Below are 24,354 nucleotides of genomic sequence, written 5' to 3'. Positions count from 1 at the left end.
GTGAGTGACAAAGTGCACTCTAGATTTTTACGACCAAGGCATCAAAAGAGTTTGACAAAAGTGTATTGTGAATGGTGGTGACTATGTAGAAAAATAAATTCTTGAACACAAAAAGTCTCTTGTTTTAATGGTACCACTCCAGTTTTTTTAGCTCTTCAACAATTTAGTTTTTGAGCTAAAAAATATGAGCTCTTACTTTTTAAAATAAGTATTAAGTTTAAAATAAAACAATAATTCATCAACAAAATCTTCAAAAATGTTAGAGTTTTGCTTACAAACAGATACCAAATCTCCATTGTAATCAGCAGATTTACTGTGAAACTAATGATGTTTGAATTTCACAGCTCTTAATCTCGAAAAAACATATTAAAGAAAATTTTCTTTTAAGAAGTGAATGAAAAAGAAAGTGAATGTTAAAATACTTTGAATATGATCGCATGCCATTTTATAAAAATCTTATAAAATATTTCTATAATTAGTCAAGTTAAAAGATTTTTTTCAAGACTTGAAATGAGAGAACACTCAGTTTCATAGGAAATAATCTGATTGTATAATCTATTTTAAACCCGATTGTTGCCATTCAAGTTGTGGAAATATTTAACAAACATAGCTAGTCCTTTTGGAACTTGTGGAATGTAGCCTGTTGTTACTTATTGCAAAGGGACTAAAAAAAAAAAAAAAAAAATGTAGATTTTAATAAAGATGCAACCAGAGTGTTTATATTTGATATTTCTAATCTTAAAACAAACTAGTTGATTCACTAAAAAAGTTTTGAATTACTTCATTTTTTGAATGAAAATTTTTTTTTTATCCAGCACTGGTTTAAGAGTTACTGATGTGGACTGGATTTCACATATCGAATTAAAATTTTAGAATTATCAAGTCACTTTCTCATGGGAAAACTATATTGGTGGAGTAATTAGTCTTGGAGAAGAAAAACTGTAAAATAGCATTCACAGAGAATCAAAAAAGCCAGTTATCCAGGTTGAATAAAATTGTAAAGTAATTGTTTTAAGTAATAATAATTCTGATCTCAAATCAACCTGGGAAAAGATGGGCAGTATTAGGTTAGCTATGCCTAATGAGGGAGGAAAATCAGAAATGCAATTTTTTTTTCCAACTAAAATTCAGATCTTTACATAAAGATCTGAATTTTAATAAATCATAAAATAAAAAAAAAAAACAAAGCAAATATAAATTTATGATTAACTACTATTTTTAAATCATAAAATACTACTAATACTAATAATTATAAGAAGAAAAAGAAATATAAGCAAAGTTAGTTTTATTCTGATTGAGAAGGAATGATAAGACCACATAAAATTATAAAGACTTAACTTTCGTACTCATGCATTTAACAAACCAGATGTAACTTGCCGTTCAGCTCGGATTTCTCCGGAACATAACATCAACAGCTTGGGTTTAGCTGCTGCCTGACGTAACATGGCGATCAGCTAATCACAACGCAGTGCGCCGTGTTTCAATTTGACGCATGTGTACGTGCGCCAAGCAGCAGTCGAGAATGCTGATACCAATTGGAAGAGAGGAAAAAAGAAACAATTTGATCGTTTCTTGCTTAAAATTCAAGAAACACTGGCGCTTCAAAAAACGCTGACATGAACTTGACCACCATAGCTAACCAGCTCCAGACCCTGGAGACTGTGATATAGTTTTGTCAGCACAGGAAATTGATGACAGAGTTGATCAAGTGCTCAACCTGTGGCCAGGAATGCCAAGTATGCAAGCCTCATGAACGGGTACGGCTGCAGATGCAGCAACGTAAAATGTCGCCGTTGGGCAACTATTAGAACAAAGACCTTCTTTGCCAAATAGTGGCTAAGGATCGCCTGCATTCTGAAAATTATGTGTGGGTGTTTGAGATATCGACTACAAAATAACCTCCAACGTGAATGTTTATTTGCGCTCATGCCACACAATTGTTGATGGGAAGAATTTCCTGCGAGACATTTGGCGGGATTACTTTCTCAGGAATCTCTGGCAGATAGGAGGCCTAGGTCATATGGTTGAGATCGAAGAGTCCATCTTCAACAGCCAAAAACATAATGTCGACTTCTGACACTGGTTTGGGTCTGCGGTGGATACGACCCCACCGATAAGGAGGGTTTCTTGGTGAGCATATAAAATAGAAATGCTGAAACCCAGAGCTTCCTATCACGTCCGCTATCTCATCTCCGCCCACTTCGTCATCTGATGCTTCTCAAAAGTTTGAGGAAAATACATCCTCCTGAGAAAAATGTTCCTGGCATAAAAAAAAAAAAATTCCAACTACTCGCAGGGATTCGGCAAAAAGAAATTACCATTTTTTTTTTTTTACATAAATACTTGCAAAAAAAATTCCAATAAAAAAAATGTTTCACTTTTTCTAAACTATAAAAAATAATTAAAAAATAAAAGTTACTAGTTTTAAAATTGCTTAAAATTTATTTGACAAAAAAAAAGAAAAGAAAAGACATTTTCTACAAAAATTTAATAAAAATATAAATGAAATTAGAGTCGAATGCAGAGTTACGTCTGGTTCGGTAAATGCATAAAAACCTTATGTCTACTATTTGTATTTTAAATTTCCTAAAAATCTTAACAGTTGCTTAAAAAACAAAAGATTTAAATAAAACAAATATTTAATTGCAATGGATAATCTATTAAAACCCCCTTGTTTCTACTATCCATGTTCCAAATTACATAAAAATCTGTCTTATAATTAATTAATCTTTATTATAACCAGTTTTATATACTAGCTATAACTATCCAACGTTGTCTAGGATGCAATAAAGCCATTTAATTTTTCCACATTTTCTACATTTTTAAACTTATGCAAAAAAAGAATTTTGGTACTTTTGCAATTACCAACCCAGATTTCTATAATTAATATATTTATTTATTTTTTTTTTTTAGTGTAAGTTGGGAAATCTTTCTTTCTTACCTTAGGATGTATGCATCTCATACAGAAATGGACAAAATGCTTAAAATAGAAGTAAAAACAGAGTTATTTCCCTTTCCATTAAACTAAAAATAGAATGGAACAGCATAGTTTGTACACTCAAATTAAGATACAAAGCTTAAAAGTCTCCTGCCTTCCCATGCTTTTATTTTATTCTTGTTATTAGATTTGCGCATTGTTTTAAGTACCAGGCCATTGATACAATTTATGTGGTGACTGCTACCATCTCTATAAAACTAATAAGAATAACAGAAATGATTTAATTCCCCTGGATAGAAACAAAAATTAAAATTGCCTCTATCTATAAAAATTTCTCCTTCATTAATTGAAGACATAAAAGAGGATGTATAGTATCAGAACAAATACTACACTTTGTTCCTAGCAAAACTTTGAGAGAACAATCCACATAACAGATATGTCATTGCTGTCCTCCTTCATATGTGGACATTGTTCCAGTATTCAGCGGTATTCAGAATGGTTCTCATCTTGGGGAGGCCTCATGTTTTGACAAGCTTCTGGGCTTGACCTTTACTCCTGATCTTAAATGGAACACGTACATTAAATCCGTTGCCAAGGCTGCTGGAAAAATCGTGGGATCCTTCTATCGATCCAGTAGATATCTCACTGCTGATGCAATTCTCTATCTATATAAGAGCCAGGTACGTCCAAGGATGGAGTACTGTTGCCACATTTGGGCAGGAGCTGCTAGAAAGGACTTATCCTGCCTTGATAGAGTTCAAAATAGACTTTGTAGCCTCGTAGGGGATGTCCTTTTCTCTTCCCTGCAACCTCTTTCCCACAGAAGAGATGTAGCGAGTTTGTCTCTGCTTTATCGTTATTTTCATGGCAAGTGCCCGGCTGAGCTCCAATCTATGGTTCCCCTGCTCGCCAAACTTTCACAAGAAACACACGTCTAGCAGAAAACACTATCACTAATTTTACTCACTCTTTATCTGTGCCTAAACCTAAACGTAGATTCCATGAACAAAGCTTCTTTCTTAGAACTGCACGCCTGTGGAATTGTCTTCCGTTTTCCTGCTTTCCAGCTGACTACAGTATGGTTTTTATGAGCCGTTCCATATAAGTTAACAAATTTACCGAATTTCCATTACTAACGATTACTATATTGTCCAATTTCTACTGTACACTCTTTAACTGTTATCCTCGAGTGGCCTCTTGACCTTGATAAGTGGCGATGCCTATGTAAAAAAAAAAAGAAGTTTATCAACGCTGTTTCTCAATCCTTGAGAAGCAGCGTTGATAAACTCTGAAATAATAAGAGGCCACAAAAGAAAATAGAAACTACTCACTTCACAACTGGAGAAGTTATCTCTTCGCATGTCACCTTGCTAGTCTCAATGGTTTCTGTAGCACAGCCATCTGCAGCTGAAAGAAAAATGTTTTAAAAAGTTAAAATTATTTTTTAAATTAAATTCTGTCAAACAATAAAAAAATAAAATATTAACTCTCTAATAAAGACCCCCTCCCCCCATTCACTAAGAAAACAAACAAACAAAACTACACATTTTTTTTTTTATTATTTGGATTCATCGGACTACTATTCTCATCTTGAGTGTGATTTTCACAACGTTTAGGTCGATGTAACATCTGGCCTTCTTCATGTGTATCTTGTCGAACTTGGGAATGTTTCTGTAAAACTCAGAAATTTGGGCAAAATTTCGAGCGGAACCCTTATTTACTTAACGGGGGGGGAGGGGGTAGCATGCTCTTGTTCCGTCAGCCATGACTGGATAGAGGTGCTAAGTAATTCGCAATTGTATTTTTTGGTCGCCCACACTGAGAGTTGAAGGATCCATGGGGCAGTGGTTAGAGTACTTGGAAAAATCAATTATAAAAAGTGATATTCTCCGGAAGGTTCAATCCTTAATGTAAGCAACCAAAAAAAAATACAATTGCGAATTACTTAGGACCTTTATCCAGTCATGGCTGACGAAACAAGAGCATGCTAACCCCGTGAAAGAAAAAAAAAAGGTTCCACTCGAAATTCCGTCTAAATTCCTGAGTACGACAAGATACACCTGAAGAAGGTCGGAAGTTACATCGACCAAAATGTTGTGAGAATTCCCAAGATGAGAACAGTAGTCCGCTGAATAAAATCATATGCAGAACCAATCCTCATCTCAAAAATTCAGAAAGGTCACATTTTTATTAACAATATATGCTTTTCTGAAATAGGGACAAATTCAAAAACATTTTACTACTAAAACAAAAAATCAATTTATTTTTTGTGATGAACATCTGACAAAATCGTGGAGTTTCATTTACGCAGAATAAGGCATAGGAGATTATAATCCGAAAGTCTTGGATTTGTTTTGGCAATTTTGGGTGGCTGAGATCTCTACACTGATGCTACGAAAACCCTAACCCACCCCTCAAAAAGCCAATATTATTTTGTACTCCTTGGCATGCCTATAATTATATCTTTGCTTAATATATATTTTTAAATCTATTTATTATAAGAAAATTGGATAAAAATATTCAATAAATTTTGAAAGTTAACATGAATGGATGCATTTCTTAACATGCATCTGTTCAGTGCGCATATTTTTAAAGATGAAACTAATTTCAAACTGAAACATGACAGACTGATTGCTAAACATCAATGAGAAAAAAGAAGAAAGTGAATTTTTTTTAATGCATCAAAAAGCATCTCATGTTGGGATTTCACCTAATTATGTAATTTTACAAATATATCGCAAGAGAAATTAACATGACAGCAAAGGGGGGGGGAGAGCACAAAACAACTAATGAAATTGAAATACTTTTCTTTAACATATTTCAGATAGAGAGAGAAAGAGAGAGATGTGTTGTTGCAACTGAAGTATTTTAAAGAGCTTTTAATATGGCCACAACCTCCCATTTGAAAGTGCAAATATTTCAGATTTACATTTATCTTGATCCATATTCATTGGGCACCAATTAAGCAAGATTATTTGAATTTCAATTTCTTATTAAGACTCCTTAAGCGTTAAATTTGAATGATTTCTAGAATCAAAATCATTTTTTTAATCAAAATTATAATACAAATTCTTTCTAGACATAAGGTTTAATAGAATTACATCTTGATTTTAATCTTTGCAACGAAACGTGTTTTAAAACAGTTTGGTTTTAGGGGAGAGGCCAGATTAATACACATAACATGAAAAAATGAGATAATTGGATAGTTACATTTCATTTTTTTTCAACTTGAATTTTTAAGGACATTATTGATACACCGATGTTTGGATTAGCAGTAAAATTACAGTACTTACTTATTATTGCTATTGCATATAATGTTAATATATATATATATATAACATTTTCATTCCTTTTTATTAATAAGTCATCTATATATATAACAGATGTCCAGCAAAGGCTTTTTTCACCAGGCTTCTCAGGAAGGGGGGGGGTTTACTATTTCTTAGAACTTTTTATATACTCCCTAGATCATAATATCTATGATTTGCGAAGGGACGTCGTGTCTAGATTTATTTTCATCAACTTTTGTAAAATTTGTGCTATTCCTTCCTCTCACGCGTTTGTTAGTGTTTTTTGTATAAAAGTGAAACTAAATTGAAAGCAAAGTCAGCTTCTTGGCCTTTTGTGCCGGGATGTCCAGAAAGCAATCAGCTTTGATTAATGTTGGGGAAACCCCTCATATCAGAAAATTGCTATTCATTTGGACACTCCTTTTTTATGGGGAGTTGGTTTTCGCCAACATTGTGGGGAAAAAAATAAATGAAACGGCGGAAAGCTGAACTGGCCTCCAGCAAACGTTCGTTTCTGCAAGTCAACTTTTTGATTGACATCGCTAAGTTTGAATGCTTTCCACTTCCTATGGCTTCATAGCGTAGCGGTAAAAGTTCACGCTTTCTTTTACTTTCTTTTCCACTTTCGTGTCATGGGTTCGAACCTGCCTGCCTACTAACACATTTTTTTTTTTTGTGCTCAACACACAACTTCAAACACCCGGGCAATGCCAGGTACTCCTGCTAGTCTATAATATAAAAGGCAAAGTGAGCGTGCGCATTTGTGTGTCCACGAAAGGCTTTTTGGCTGGAGGTTCTCGCATCAGATTCAGAGAGAAGTTTTCTTATACTTCCTAGATCATAATATTTCAGATTCACAAACGGACATCATCTCTATCTTTTTCTTTTTGATCAAGTTTTAAAAAATTCCCTCGTTTCAAGTGTTTGCCTTTTTTCGTATAAATAAAGCAAAATTAATTAAATGCAAACACCTGGCCTTCCGACCGGGTAGTATCTGTTCTGTAATTGGTCTTTGGTCAATGTAGGGGAAACCCTTCATACTGAGACGATTACTATTTATTTGGATACTGCCAGAGTGCCCTCTTTTTTTAGGGGAGTTGGTTTTCCTCCACATTAAAAATGACTTTATGTCTAATTTGCTTTCGTGGGGAAGCAAATAAATACCACGACAGAAAGCGGAAAGCTAAACTGGCCCTTGGCCAGGTTTAAAAGCAACTTTCAGTTCTCTACTGACTCCTATGATTCTTAGATCAATTACCAACTCCTTGATTTCATCATCCTATTTGGCCTAATGGTTAGCGAAGAAGACTAATTACCCTAGGTTTTCGAGTTAGATCCTACTTTATTTTATTTTTTTTTAATTCGTCCTTGTGCCAATATCCTCCACCCGAGTAAAAGTTAATTATCAACTCATTTAGTTCACTATCCTCTTTTTTTCACATTCTTTTCCTCCTTCACAGTACGGGTTTGAGCCTGCCTGCCTACTACCACTTTTTTTTTTTTTTTTTTTTGCTCAACACACGCCTCCAAACATCTGGGAAACGCCAGGCACCCCTGCTAGTCATCTATGAAAGCTAAGAGCCATTCCTGAGATTACTGAGATGAATAGTCTTGATGATGATGAGGATGATAAGAGGATTGAAAATATCGAATGGAATAAATATTTGAACACTTATGAGGACAGTTTAAAACAAGTGTTTGACGTTGTATTAAAAAATGACTGTTGTAGACTGCAAAGAAGCAATCCTGTGGCAATCCATTAGGGAGGTTTATCACACATTCCAATAAATATTTAAAGGAAATATGTGACAGAATGTTACTTTCCTATAAACTTAATTTCCTTCCTAAATGCTCACACCAATTACTTTCCATCCCTTTAACTATTGCCTTCTTTTTCCTTCTTTGCTTTAGATCCTCCACTACCTAAAGCCTGCTGTAGAATATCTCATAACAATCTCTACAACACTGACAAAATTGGTATCGTTAGAAAGATCGATCTCTCAGATCTCCACAAACATCCACACCACCAACAACATTCTTCTTCCTTACTTCCATTTTTTACTCAACCGCCTTTCTCTACATTCTTAGTCACCACCAAATTTCTTGCACCCATTATTTTAATCACACACCCAACATCCTAGCCACCTTGAATATTTTACCGCAGTTTCATGGTATCACTAATCACCAGAGGTTGTTTATAACTGGTTATCTTATATATATATTATATATATATATATATATATATATATATAAAAAAGGGAAAAATGTGTGTGTATGTCTTGCAAACATTTTCGAGATCGGTATCATTTTCAAGCTTGATCCTTCAGATGACAAATATCGAAAAATTGGCCAAAAACATTAATTCTTTCACCCTAAACTGGGCAGTTTTGTGGAAGGAAGGGTTGCTTTTTCTGACAACATTTTAGCAAGTCATCGTCACCGTTGGATTGACTTCGCTTACTTTCAACACTCGACTTCCAGTTTGACGATAGAGACATCGGCAAAGACGCCACTTTTTTTTTCTCCTTTGCGTTACGGGTTCGAGCCTGCTTGCCTACTACCACTTTTTTTTCTTTTTGAAACACCGCTGTTCACCCATATTGCCTATTGCTTTGATTCAACTACTTTTTTTTTTTTGAGCTTCATTACACCTGGGCAATGCAGGGTACCCCTGCTAGTCTATTATATAAAAGGCAAAATGTGTGTTAGTATGTGTGCGTGTGTCTGCTTGTATGTCTCCCAAAAACTTTTGACACACACACAACGAACACTGACAAAATTGGTATCGTTAGAAAGAGCGATCTCTCAGATCGAAAAATTGGCTAGATAAAACTAGTTTATAACCCTGAGGCAGGTGAGGGGGAAAATTAATATTTAAAATGAAAGGGAGATATCTAAAGTTCATTTTTTAGAAAAGATTTGATTTGAGAAATTATGCGTCATGTAAAAAAGATTTTGTTAATCTTTTAGTAATTGTAAATGTGTTAATATTGTCATCTGTGTATGTTTATGTGTGTGCATGTTTATGGATGTATGTATATGTGTGTGCATGTATATGTGTGTGTATGTTTATGGATGTATGTATATGTGTGAATGTGACACTAATGTTTCATGTTAAATTATAAAACTCGGATAACATCTATGTCAATCTGTAAAATTAATTACTGGTCTTAATTTGAAGACATTTTTTCACAGAATTGTGGAATGTTTAAAAGGAGTAAAAAATAGTCTATTTTCAAACTATATAGCTTATAATGAAAAAAAAAAAAAAAAAAAAAAAAAATGAAAAGGTCATTTAAGAGGATTAGAAACCTTCGAAGGTTTAGAAGGTCTGAGTAAATTTAAATTCTCTGAGAATTGGAAAGGAATGTTGATACAACAAGACCCGTTTTAAATTTCTCAACATTTTTAAAAAATATGATATCTCGTCTTGGAGAGAAAAATGTCACAAACTGTAGAAGAAATTGCAAACAATATGCTTTAAAGAACAGCCTGACATTTATGTGAGAGTCAGAATAAGAAATTTGAGGAGACTGGAAGATGGAGGAGGGTAGATACACAGCAGGGAGAAAGTTGACACTAAGAAGTCTACAAGGTTTGGTTCTAAAGAGGCAGACATTTAAAAATATGATGACTAAGAATAATAATGAATGCGTTAAGAAAAATAAAATGTTAAAGAAACCGGAGAAAGACTACAGGTTCACAAGAATAAGTGTATAAGCATAAATCTTAAGTTTATTATTAAAAAAATAGTTTGATTCAAAAATGTTTAAAAAAAAGATTCAGAATAAAACTGAATATAAAAATGATAGAGAAACATGAAATATTAGTGATAGAAAAAAAAGATGAAACAATTATATTTTAAAACTGGGATTCATTAAGGATTTATAAATTTGGGAGAATTATATCAAGTCACCTTTTTTAATGTTTTGATTAAGCATCAAATTATAGAATTTTTTTTTAAAAACTAACTAAACTTAGCAAAGGTTTCATTTTTAATTTAACAGAAGTAAAACTTCCCAAAGACTTGTTCCTCACTCTGTAAAATATTTAAATTATTTTAATATCATAGGATTACTTTATTTATCGAGAATAATTTTGAATTACTGGGTCAATTTTTCGTTATGTAAGTTTAACATAAAATGGTCATATTGTTAAAAATTTTAAAATAAGGGAGAGGGATTTTTGTATTAAACTTAGAAAATTTTAATCTACTAAAAATTGAACGACTAAAATTTTTTTTCTTAATATGAAAAATGAAAATTTAGTACCTAATTGATAATCCAACGATTAAAAAATAAACCAAGAAAATTTGAAAAAATATTAAAAAAAAAAAAAAAAAAAAGTTTGAGATATTTTGTTTTATGGTATATCAACATTTTTATAGTCATTTTGTGTCATGTGATTTATAAGTCATTTCATAAGTTGGGGAAAGTTATTTAATTATATTTTGGGCTTTTTTTTTTTTTTTTTTTTTTTTTTTTTTACTAAAAAAGTCACCACTTATCAAAGCTCAAAAGCCACTCAAGAATTAAAGAGTTTGTCAGATGAACGGTGAAACATTGTGATGATAATGATGGTGGAAATTGGTCAGAATTTGATTATTTAAGAGGACTCAACAAAAATGAAAAACGGTAATATTGTAGTCAGCTAGAAAGCAGCCCTGTGGTACTAGGTTCCACTGATGAACACTTTTAGGAAATAAATGTTACTCCTGGGAGTTTTGTTTAGTTTTAAGCATGGAGAGAAAGGGAAATTATTGACAGTTTTTGTTGCGAATATTTTACAAGAGAAGAGGACCCAGGGAGGAGAATAAACAAACATTGCTCACTAGATTTCAAAGTCGATTTTGTACTCTATTGAGGCAGGAAAGGGTGCTCTGAGCAGCAACTCCCCAGATTTGGCAAGGGCGTAAACTGATTTATTTTTTCAGGTAGCATGGTGAGGTTTGATATGTAATAATATTTATTGAAGATATTCTTATTTTTTATACAGATAGTGAGTAGTTGATTACTAAGGTGTATCTTCCTGTTTGACTATGTGCATGTTAGATATGCATGTTTGATTCTGAATGATTAATACGGTTTTCTCTTTGATCAAATAACAGTTTCACGTTTTTTTTTTTGCCCAATTGTTAATCGATAATCACATAATTTATTGTTTGCCATTTTCTTTTCATACATAGTATGATATTAGTTTTGTAGTCTATAAATAGGAGTTGTAGAATTGTTATTTTAATGATTCTTTTGCAAATATGTCAACCTTTTGATTTCATTCAATGCCACATGGTTTAGAAATCAGGCCAAAATTCCAGACAGTGACAGAAATCTTTATTATTTCTAGTGTCATTTTTATCACTTGTAATTCAACTAAGTAGAAAAATTATCTTGAAATCTGATTTGTTTGCTGTTGGCTTTGTGACATGTTTTTGATACATTTGTATTAAGAGTTGTACGATCACATCATTTGTTGTAAATTTACTTTGGCTGATGAATTTGTTATTTTCATTTTTTGTTGGACCCACGTGTGATTTGCAGATTGAACTGGAAGCATTCTTGCATCAGTGACTCTTTGATGTAGAGTTCAAATGTTAGCCTCTGCATCTGTATCATCCTCAACTTTTAGAAATTCATTTCCAAAATCTGTCGCAGGGTTTTTATTCAGCCTCTATTCTTTCAAATCTTATTATATACTAGCTGTACCCGGCCACGCGTTGCTGTGGCTCAGTTTGTTAAAATGGAACACATGTGGAAGTAGAGAAAAGTTTGATTCTTTTTTTCAAGAGAATGTACAAATTATTTTTTTTTTTAACAGATGTTAAGAAAATAAACAGAAAAATACTTCCATCATTAATTATGCAAAAAAATAAATCAAATGTTGATTTAGTGTTTCAATATGCTTATAAATTACAATAAAACTTGCTGAGTATGCACTGTTTTACGGTTGTTGTAAAAATGGAACGGAAACTTAAATTTCGCTTCATTTTAATCTTTCTTAATTTTTTAATTGTGCCCCCCCCCCAAAAAAAACGAATATAATCAAAACAGTAACATTCAACAATTGTACTTTATGTATATAAAACACAAAATGGGTGTTTGTATTACTGTACACATAGATTCGAAAAAGTTGTCAAAAAAACAAATATATAACAAATAAATGTTATCAAAGGCAAGATAAGTTACTTTTCTGCCAAACTGGATATATTTTTTGTGTTTTTATTGAATGTAACATATTTATTCAGCTCGAAAAACATACAGTGTTTACCGATGTATTCGAAAATTCAAGATGGCGTTTCACACCCTCTTTAACACCGTAAGTATGGAAAAAGGTGTTATAAATAAAAAACTATACAAAATACTATTAAAAACCCGCCGAATATATGTCAACCTATGTCACGGTAACATATATTGAGCGAGTTTTTAACAGTATTTTATCCGGTTTTTTATTTATAACATCTTTTCCCACACTTACCGTGTTAAAGAGAGAATCAGACGCCATCTTGAATGTTCCAATACATCGGTAAACACTGTATGGTTTTCGAGCTGAATAAACATGTTACATTGAATAAAAACACAAAAAATATATCCAGTTTGGTAGAAAAGTAACTTATCTTGCCTTTGATAACATTTATTTGTTATATATTTCTTTTTGGACAACTTTTTCGAATTTATGTGTACAGTAATACAAACCCCACAAAATATTTATTAAAAGAAAAAATTAAAAAAAAAAAAAGTTAATAGCGAAAGGGAAATAATTCCATTTTTAAACGAAAAAGTCAGTTTACCTAACTTACTGTATTAATGCTATTTTTTTTAAGCAAGGAAAAAAAAAGGTAAATATCCAGATACGCTACTACAGAACACCGACCACTCGAATTTGTTTTTTATAGGTAATTTGAGGTCGCTGACAACGAATCTGATAGTCAAACTTGGGGCAAATTTACCGTTTGCATGGTATTTACCCCTGAACCCACGAACTTCTTTCCACCATTTTGCAGCATCCGTTTATGCTACGCACATGCACGCTGTAGCATAAACGACGGCTTCACCAAGCAAACTATATTGGGGGGGAGGGGATTTTTTTTTCCAGGACATAGAATTTTCTAATTTTCAAAAATACATTATAGCGCTTTTTGGGTGAAAAATTTAAAATTAGCTAAAAAAGAAATAAAATAAGAAAAGGAAAGCACACCAAGTTGGAGTAGGGGGGGGGGTAATTTATCTGTTTTTTTTTTTTACCTGGAACATCGAATTTTCAAATTTTCCGTAAGTAACGCACCGACATTTACCAATTAGAACACCATTTAACATTTTCCGAAGATTTTACTTTGTACATTGGGGGCGCGAGCGGGGGGGGGGGAGCGGATGTGATGTTGGCCCCCAACAAATAGAGTGGTCGGTGTTCTGTAGTAGCGTGTCTGGATATTTACCAAAAAAAAAATATTTAGGTTTGGCTATAAATTCCTAAACTCATTTCACCTTAAATAATTTAGGTGACTGAAATAGGAATCTAATTGAATCTTTAGCTTCCTGAATAGTATCCGATAATTCATTTTTCTTCGAGTTATATCGAATACATTAATACGGACTTTAGGGGCTTTTTTTCGTAATGTTACTGTAAAAATTATTTTTTATTGTTACAAATTACGATGCTTTAAAAAAAGCAAAAATAAATTCTTGCGTTTTTTATTTACTACTGAAAACCATAACTTTAGTAAAGGTATTTTTTGTTTAAACAGAATAAAACATTTTCACCAAGAGTTAAGTAAAAATAATTAGTTCATTATATTCTGCGATCATTATTTGAAAAATACTGCAATTTTCATTAAAATTCGTTAATTTCCTGATTTTTGGTGAATTTTTAAGTAAAGGGAGGAATCAAAATGTGTATACACTTTGAGCGTCGGCATTCATTTTTCGACCACGTGTGGTTAATTTAAATTAAAGTTCAATCACATGGTTACATTATCAATAAACCCATTGAAAATTTACCGATATTGTAAACACATTCTGTTTACATTAAGCCTGTGGTGTTTTTTTAGTGATGCAATGTTGTCAACTGAGATTTAAAAAAAACCCGCGAGATCAGGAGAAAGAAATGTCCAGAAAATCGCTAGCCAGTTTGGCAGAAAAGTAACTTATCTTGCCTTTGATAACATTTATTTGTTATATATTTGTTTTTTGACAACTTTTTCGAATCTATGTGTACAGTAATACAAACCCGTGTACAGTAATACAAACCCCTTCGGGGAGATTGGAATGCCCCCCCCCCCCACCTAAAATGTACTTGGAAAAATCGATTTTATAGTGAGATTTAAGAATGGTTAGTCGAAAAAAAGGTGAAAAACAAAACAAATAATCAATAAATAATTGTTACCAAAGGCAATAAATGTTACTATTTTTTACTTACATGAATGAGTTTATTTTATGTTTTAAAGTATTTTCAAGCAATCTAATGCGGGTGTCTGGGTGCCAAATACCTCCAGATTTTCTAGAATTTCCCGCTAGATTGTAAACGAAATCTCCAGATCTAGCAGGAAAACCGCTAAATTGTAACACTGGTCACGTGACAGGAAGCGGTAATAAATAATTGTCCCTAAATAAAAAAAATCGCCTCTCGGTAAAAAGAAATCCACCTATTTATCATAGAAAAATTAAGTATAATGTTATAATTAAAAAGGAATATATAAAAACACACATGGATATAATAAACATATTATACCAAAACGTGGAAGCCATCCGTCCAGTGGTTTTTTAGACAATTAACTCCGAACGAACCAACATTTACATTTTTATATATATAGATTTTACTTGGCGCTTGTCTGCCAAATCAGTTGTTTTATATCCAACCCAAGCACTCATCTATTCTTCAATTTGACCAAACCAACAAAGTCTGTTGTCCAGATTTAATCTTCCTCAGAGTTCACCAGACCCAAATCTCACTTAGAATTAACATTATACATTCATCATATCATTCTCATAATACTTCTCTCCATGCAAAACATATCCTCAACGAGCAGATTTCACTTAACCACATCACATTGTTCACACATGCCTGATAGATTAGGATTGTGTAAATTGAGAGCAATATGTTTTTGGTATGTTGAGTAGTTTGAGTGGAATATCTATTTTAAATGCGTATTGAATAGATAGTTTTATCCATCTTAGGATTAAAGGTGGTTTATTGGCTTCCGTGTATAAGCTTTGTGAAGTGCACAGATCCCTCAGCTTTGTCTTGTGCGTATATTTTGTATTGTTTAGAATTTACTTATGTAGACATTGCATATGGCATTGTATATAACACATCTACAGTCAAATCCATGTCTGATGTGTAACCTGCATATTCTAAGCATTACTTTGAGATCCCCACCCCAATTCATTTTGAATATGACTTTTAAAAAATTCTCATAGCTATATTTTTAGCAGTAAACAAGTACATTGCTTTTAAATGACCGGCCTTTTTCCTCTTTAGCAAAATGGCACAATTATTGAGAGAGTAAAGTAGTAAAAATTAATAAAAAATTAAGAGATTATACATTACACCAGAAGAGTAAATAGATAATATAAATAGATTTGTCATTCTCTAATTGTTAATAGAAGGATGGTAAAAAAAGGCAGATACAGATGTGCCAATTTCTGTGTCTGCTGAGTCAATCCTTTGGGGGGAGTAGGAAGATGATATAGCTTTGTCAGTCTCAAATTCCTAATAATGACTGTAACATACAATGAGAGAGAGAGAGAGAGAGAGAGAGAGAGAGAGAGAGAGAGAGAGAGAGAGAGAGAGCAAGAGCAGGTAGAGAAGAAAAAAAGAGAGGAAGAAGAGAGTGATAGAGTACAGGAAGGATAAAGTAAGTGATATATACTAGAAAAAACTGAAGAAACTAAGAATCAAAAACTCTAGAAATAAAGTGGAAATCCACAAAATAAGTAAAATATAAGTAAAATAAAAATATTCATTAAAGGAAATAATAAAAACAAATAAGTAATGAGATGTGTGCAAAGCAATATACAAATTAATCTCCACGCATACAATACATCAGAAAGCTATTGGTCTTTTACTGTGAATATGAATTCAGCGTTTTAATCTCACTATTAGCATAATAAATAGCCTAACACGTTTTTTTCAGACATGTGCAAGTTTATTTTGACTAAATTTATGCTTATTAGTGGGTGATATATATATATATAAGCTGAACGTTTGTGTGTGTGTGTCTGGTCACGAATAGGCTCCTATATGGTTGACTATTATAAAAAACTGATCACATATAATGATAGATGTATTGAGACACAGGAATGGGTATGTTTGATCTAGCTTAATGATGATTCATTAAAATTGTGGGGTCTGCATACGCGCCTGGTCCACAAAGTATGGAAAAAAAAAAAAAAACGTTTACAAGTGTTTTTGATATAGATGTACATAATAATACTTTGATAAGTATGTTTTAACTTAAATAGGGATGGTATAATAAAATTGTGGGGTCTGCGTTCGCGTATGGCCTCCATAGAATGGAAATAGGCACAAACTTTAATAAAGATTTTTCATATCTATCTGCGTAAGTATACTTTGATAATTATGTTTCAGTTTGAAGAAATATGGTATAATAAAATTATGGGGTGTTTGTTCGCGCCTGACCTCCATAGAATGGAAATATGTCACAAAGTTTAACAAGGTTTTTTAATATAGATCCACAGAATATTGTGATAAGTGTCTCAGTGTGAACAGATATGGTATAATAAATTATGGGGTTTATCTATTTTATTTTTACTTTCATCATATTTTGCTTTGGTTTTGATACCCCCAAATTCGAAGCTATCTCTTTACAACACTTCCTTTTCATAACCTATCATACTTTCATAAATCAGAGTCCATTTTCTGTAGGCTGTTTTTGAACCCAGTCAACGATGGGTACTTTTGCTAGTATATATATATATGTATATATCCTAGAAGTGTTCATAAAATGCCCACTTCATGAATCAGCTAACACAAAACATTAATTTTTTCAAATCTAATGAAATTATCCAAAATATAACCTGAAATTGCATTTGGTGGCAAGATGCCAATTTGGAAGTGTTGTGTCACTCCATAATTGCGATTACTTCCAGTTCCACTGATCTAGAATGGTAGTACCTGCTATGGTCTCCTATATGAATTAAATATATAAGTTGGAGATGATGAAGCGAGTATCATTAAGTTTACAATAATCAGCAGCATTAGGATTAGTAAAATAAAAAAATTTTTCATGGGGGATGAATAAAAAAAAATTATTTTTGAGTAATCCTTTTATTCTTCATTGAGAGTAAGAAAAAAAAAAGTTTCATAGAATAAAAATTCAACAGAAAACGTGCAGATATTGAATGAGAATCAGTTTTGCAGTTGCATTGGACATGATACAAAGGTGAAATGTGTATATACTCATGGGAGAATCATTTTTATGTGATCAGTGAATTGTGAATCCAAGATGGATTAGTTCTTTTTTGTGGTTTTCAATAATTATTTCATTTAAAAAATTAAAAACTTTTTAATAAACACCCAAACAGAAAAGATCATGTGATGATTAACTCTTAGATTAGAAAAATCAAATGATGGAAGGGAGAGAATCCCAATTTGTATTATCGTTTGTTGGAAAGTTATTTTTAAAGTTCGGAATTTTTGAGATGAGGATTGAGTGTTTATATCACTTGTTTTGATCAGACTATTGTTCTTATCTTGAGTTTTATTTGTACAACATTTCCGTCAATGTAGCCTTTGACCTTCATCAGGCATGTTGGTCACCATCTTCGAAAAGAAAGAAAAATTACTGGCTCCGTACATGGTTTTGTATTCTTGGAGTTGTTTTTGTTTTTTTCACCCTGGTGTGAAAAAAATTTAGTTAACAAAAAACACCTGGTACGAGTCAAACCCCCAACTGAAAGTCTCATGACAAAAAATATTTCATACAAATGTGGAAAACTATTATATAAAGCTATTATACACAGCTAGAAAAACACCATAAAGCCATGACATGAATGGGGGGGGGGGTCGTAAAGTCAGAATAAGCTGATCACATGGTAAGAAAAAAGGAACACACTTCTATTTATGGAATGAGGTCAAAATAATTGACATTGATGCAAGATGGAGAGTCAGGCGACTTAAAGAAGTGCCACATATGCTAAAAAAAGAAAAAATTACTAAGCAAACCAAACATAATGATCGGCAGTGTATGGGAAAATTAACAAAGGGAGGTCGTTCTAATAAAGTTTGACAGGGGATTATCTCCCTTTTACAGTTAAAATTCTAAGTTGTTTTATTTATAATTAGAGAATTATAAAGAAAAACAAAAATCGTACAACCCCTCCTTAAAATTTAACAGTAAAAGGGAAATAATTCCTTGCCAAACTTTATTAGAGTGACCTCCCTTTGTTAACCAAATTTTTTTCACACGTGAAACCATGACAAAAAAAAAATAAAATAAATAAAAACAACTCCAAGAATATGAAACCATCTATGGAGCTAGTAACTTTTATCATTTCTTTTCCAAGATGGCGACCAACATGCCTGACGAAGGTTGAAGGCTACATTGACCAAAATGTTGCACAAATAACACTTAAGACGAAACACTAGTCTAATCAAAACAAGTGATAATTGCTTTATTTGCATTTTTTGTTGTTGTAAGTTGCAAGCACATGGCGAAAACACACACAAAGGCAATCATTTGTTGTAATCAAGATTGATTCTGATGCATTTAACATTTGATACAATAGCAACAATTTCTCTTATAATGGCAATCGGTTCTGTGAATAACTGCTTGTCTATATGGTTAGTAGTAAATGATAATGTTTGCAGTCTAAAATTTTCAGTCTAATGTCAGTCTTTGTTTGATTTGTGTTTGAAAACAAACGACCGCATTAACTCTACATTATTGGCCGTTTGTCTTTAATTTCTGATAGACTATTTTATTTTTAAATTACTTGACTATTTGATTTATTATTGACCATTGAATGCGGTCATTCCAAAAGAACCCCATTAAAAAACTACCATTTAACAAATTCCTCTACGGATTTAAAATAAAACGCTTTCATAACATGCTTATGAACTTCATTATTTCTTTTATTCTAAACTCTTAGTTCCTCACATTATCTTCTTAAAAATTATTTTTACAAATATTTGTCCTTATTGTCCCTATAAAAAGAAACAAAAAAGCTATAAAAAAAAAAAAAAGTTAATATTTACACCAAGTTGATCGATTTTCATAGAAAAATATTTGCTAGTCTTTCTAATAAACAGTAACAAATCAGATGGGGGTTAAAGACCATTACTGTATGACACGTGTGGTGGAAAAACAAATGGTTTGATATAGAAATTGAAAGAGGGCAAATACAAAGATCAAAGTAATAAGTTTCTCTCTGCTTTTTCTATAGCTTATTAACTGTTGTAATAGATTTTACTGCAATTTTCTGAAGAAATTCCATAAAAACGACCCCCCCCCCCAAAAAAAAAAACAGAATTTACTAAAAGTAGAAAGAAAATTAAAGAAAATACAAAATAAAAAAAATAAAAAATTGATGCCCTTTAATAATAAAATGAGTGATATTTCTTCTATCGACAGTTTAGAGGTTATAAGACATAAGAACTTGAAATTTGGTAGAGTTGATGATAACCTAATTATGCTGATTGTTGTAAGGTCAGATTTTATAATTTTTTAAAATTTATTATAAACCCCCCCCCTCCCAGTCAATCTTATGGTCTAATGATAATATATATTTTCATTGCGATTCTATTCATATTTTTCCATCTCTAATATTGAGCAATGTCCTCTTGTAAATAAAGCACTTATCAGTTTAATTGAATGATAAAAATAAAAAATGAGAAGTTTTAAACCTTTGATTTTAATGAGATTTATAGAGAGCAAAAAGATTTTTAAATATGGAAGCATTATTTTTAATATTTCTATTGTAAATTTATTTTTAATATTTCTATTGTAAATTTATTAGTAAGATTTCTATTGTAAATTTATTTTTAATATTTCTATTGTAAATTTATTAGTAAGATTTCTATTGTAAATTTATTTTTAATATTTCTATTGTAAATTTATTAGTAAGATTTCTATTGTAAATTTATTTTTAATATTTCTATTGTAAATTTATTAGTAAGATTTCTATTGTAAATTTATTTTTAATATTTCTATTGTAAATTTATTAGTAAGATTTCTATTGTAAATTTATTTTTAATATTTCTATTGTAAATTTATTAGTAAGATTTCTATTGTAAATTTATTTTTAATATTTCTATTGTAAATTTATTAGTAAGATTTCTATTGTAAATTTATTTTTAATATTTCTATTGTAAATTTATTAGTAAGATTTCTATTGTAAATTTATTTTTAATATTTCTATTGTAAATTTATTTTTAATATTTCTATTGTAAATTTATTAGTAAGATTTCAAAAACTAAACTATACATTTTATAGACTAATATATATTTTTGAACAAATTCGCTAATCAAGTTAAAAATAGTCGAGATGTAGAATATTCTAAGAAACAGCTGAATGAATAAAAAAAACAACTTTTTTTTTTAAGTGAATAATTAATAAACTATTTAAGAGAATTTAATCTGTATATTACTATTACAAATTGTTTGAGATTGTAGGTAATTGCGTGTGTGTGTGTGTCTGCGTGTCTGTAGAGATGCTGCATCTCTTCCAGATACAAATCTAAAAGGATGAAGTTGAAGTCTGTCCTTGTTGCATACCGGGAGCCACAAGGACAGACCTCAACTTCCTCTTAAAAGTGATACACTGTTTACATTGCATGATTTTGTCCTTAAACCCAATGTTACTTTGCCGAATCAAAAAAATTTCTAATCTTCCAATAAAAATTTATATACATGTTGCCTTAACTTCAGTCAGTGTTTCGAAGCAGAGAATAAGGAGGAAGAATAGAAAACTGAAAAATTTATAATTTGTTTCTCTAAATTAAACACGGAAATTACAAAAAAGTTAACTAATTTTACTCACCATTTGAAATTTACCTCTCATGAAATTTTTTGAATGACAGATTTTCTTAATAGTTTGAATAAAAAAGAGAACTTATGACTCTGCAATTTAATACTATAAATTTATCAGGAAACTTTAGCCGAGAGCCACTGTCTAAGTATTTCAAGCCCCAAAATATCACCAAGGACTTATGCCGTTAAAAATGTATCAGTCTCAATATTCAAATTGTAATAGGATTATTAATTAAAGATACAAGATGCCACAAACTATTAAAAGGAAAAAAGGAAAAGGAAAATAAAATAAAGATCATTTTCTGCAGATTGGTAAGCAAATACGTTGGTAAAAAAACATTTTTTCCGGAACTTACCGAGTGATTCATCACCTTTTGTTTCTGAAAGAAAAAAAAAATATATATATATATATATATATAAATAAAAATAAATAAATAAAATTACTTAAATATTTTTTTTAATAAATACAGTCAATTTAACATTCAATTAATAATTTATTGAATTTGTCTATGCGTGTCTGGCTTAGCTTTTTCAAGTCCAATTTTGACTAAATTTTCTAGAAGTAATCAAAGATTTTAAAACTGTTGCAATAAAAAGGTAACAATAGTACTAATAGCGAATAGGAACTAATTACAACAAGACGTTGATAAAGAAAAATAGAGGCGCTCAGAATCCATGGAGAAACTTGCTGTCACTTAAACCTTCAACAAATATCACCAATTAATACTAATATAAAAGACCATCCTTTCTTTTTGTTATACATTAATGTCGAGCTATGGTGGGGTCCACAAACATAATAATTATAAACAATAATAATTATAATAATACAAAGTTGATATCAGTTGATTTAGTTCAACTAAATCTTCCAAAAGTATCAGTGCCATCCTATGAAAAGGATTAAAATGTATTCCACCAGGTTCTCATATTTATGTAGTTAAGAATCAGTGATTTCATACCAAACTTTTAGAAATTAATAGAATCATATTGGATAAAAGTTATATTTGTCAAGATTTTATTTTCATTCCGAAATTAAAAAATAAACACTCTTCACTGCCAGAAAGAACTACAAGTATACTTGTTATTCATAATAAAAAATATAATTGATTTCCAACACTGAATTCTGAGTAAATTAATTACTGTTTAACTGTAAACCACAACTACATGAATTTTGTATTGACAAAATTATGAATAAACATTCAAAGAAAGTAAAAAAAAACAAACAAAAGACAAAGCAAAAAAAATATGGGAGACTTCAAAAGTTTTGTTGGTATTTAAAAAAAAAAAAAGCAAAAAAAAAATATGGGAGACTTCAAAAGTTTTGTTGGTATTTAAAAAAAAAAAAAGCCAAAAAACCAGCATAAGGTAACTACACTGTTTTCTTATTTTGTTTACCAATCGTCAATTCTTCTAATCATTTATTAATGGCATTAACGATGAACAAAAGCAAATAAAATTTGTTTTAAAAGAAAATCAAATCTTGTTGCACAATTTTCAATCAATCACAAAGAAAACATTTGCTAAAAATATTTAGAAAGATTTATTCCTGTAACATACCCTCTATATCCCAAATGTATTTTCACATTTTGCAAAATACATGTGGACATTACACAGTGGTGATGGGGAATGTTTTCAGTCATCTGAACATTTTTAATAAGCATCAAATCTCTAATTAAATGTTTAGAATTTTAAAAGAATCAGAATCGGTAATTGCATTGGAATTGGGAAAAATTTTGGAATCGTCCCATCACTATGAACTAAAAAGTGAGAATTATGTAGATGCGAGTTTATATATATTTTGCTGAATAATAAATATGTGTGTTTATACACACACACACACTGTATTCATGACAAGCAGAGAATAGTCATCTTATACATATAGTCCGGTTGTCAGAAATAATTAGATTTTTGCTATCATGACTTCCACCCTAAAACCTTTGCAAAGTTAAAAAAAAAAAAAAAAAAAAAAAAAGAAAAGTGTGTACGTGTGGGTTGGAGAGAAAGTGAGGAAGTCTTGTGAAGCAGCCTCTTGAGATTTCCACCCTGCCAGCTACCATCATTATACCCTCCCTCAGCAAACTATGTAAGTGAAACAAACCAAATGTGTTGAAACACAATAATTTAAATCCATTTAAATAATAAAAAAAGTCACAAACAAATGACTAAAATCTATAGAAATACATGCGAATCTGAGGGTGTATCTTTTTTTAAAATTATTGTTCATTTTTATGTTGGAAAAATATCCGAACATATACAGAAACAATGCTGACTATGACATTCGTTGGGACTATGGTGTTAATGATAACTACTATGCTGACAGCATATATGCCACTATAGCCCACCATCTAACAAAACGAAGGTGACATTCAAACTGACTAAACCAAAATGACTTCTATAAAGATTGCACAATGTTCTAATTGGGAAATAAAGTTAAGACATTATCTACACGAAAATAGAAAAAGTCATTATCTACACGAAAATAGAAAAAGTCATTATCTTGTAGGGGACTAGGATATATAAATACCCCAATGCCGTTGCAAAATAATAATGAAACGAATGGGAATTGAAGGAAACAAAGACACAATTAATGGATAAGATAAATGTCGTTTATTTGCTGTTGAAAGAAATGAACATTTTAGTTATAACATGTCCGCGCGTGGGAAGAGAAATAAATGTTGTAGGAAAATTGAGAATGGTAGTCCAGCGTGTAGACAAAGGAGAGGATATCAGAGTTGTCATCAGTTAGTAGTCAGCGACGCGAAGGTGTTCTTAGTGGCCAGTAGTAGGTGGAAAGAGAAAGGGTGAGAATGTATACATACAGCCTTTAGCTCGTGCTCCATACATAGTAAGAAGTGGGCGTGAGGTGCGCGTGCGCGCCGAAACGGCGCGCGGCTTGTTCGCCTAACCTCTCTAGTTGAGAGTTGGTTCCAAAGAGGAAGACACAGCTTATCGCCTTGTTTTTATACTCGTTTCCAGAGTGTATTTTGCGCATGTGTATTTCCTTAGAAAGCGGAAGTGACGTCGTCCATGTGCGTGATCGTATTCGCGTGTGTGAGTACATGTGTATACGTAAGTGTGTGTACATAAATACGTGAATGTGAGTGTATGTACGCGAACGTAAATAAGTGTACATGTGTGGACGTGGGC

At 31.5% G+C, this 24,354-nt stretch overlaps 1 protein-coding gene across 15 annotated transcripts in view; it reads right to left on the bottom strand.

Moving 5' to 3' along the window:
* The window catches only part of LOC145260568 (uncharacterized), a 504,115-nt gene that overhangs the window by 114,964 nt on the left and 364,797 nt on the right, over positions 1-24,354 (bottom strand). For all 15 annotated transcript variants that reach the window (XR_013864332.1, XR_013864331.1, XM_080118839.1 and 12 more), the window contains 2 exons: positions 21,567-21,590; positions 4,270-4,345 (listed from right to left, as the gene is read on the bottom strand). Coding sequence is in view for 13 of the 15 variants with exons in the window: in XM_080118839.1 (XP_079974965.1) it covers positions 4,270-4,345; positions 21,567-21,590 (100 nt within the window). In the remaining 2 variants the exon portion in view is untranslated. The remainder of the gene's footprint in view (positions 1-4,269; positions 4,346-21,566; positions 21,591-24,354) is intronic.

The sequence above is a fragment of the Euprymna scolopes genome, chromosome 36, assembly GCF_053919585.1.
Source record: "Euprymna scolopes isolate OS-2025 chromosome 36, ASM5391958v1, whole genome shotgun sequence".
NCBI classification, from domain to species: Eukaryota; Metazoa; Mollusca; class Cephalopoda; order Sepiida; family Sepiolidae; genus Euprymna; species Euprymna scolopes.
The sequence above is the reverse complement of the archived record's forward strand: the minus strand, read 5'-3'. Positions and strand labels throughout refer to the sequence as shown.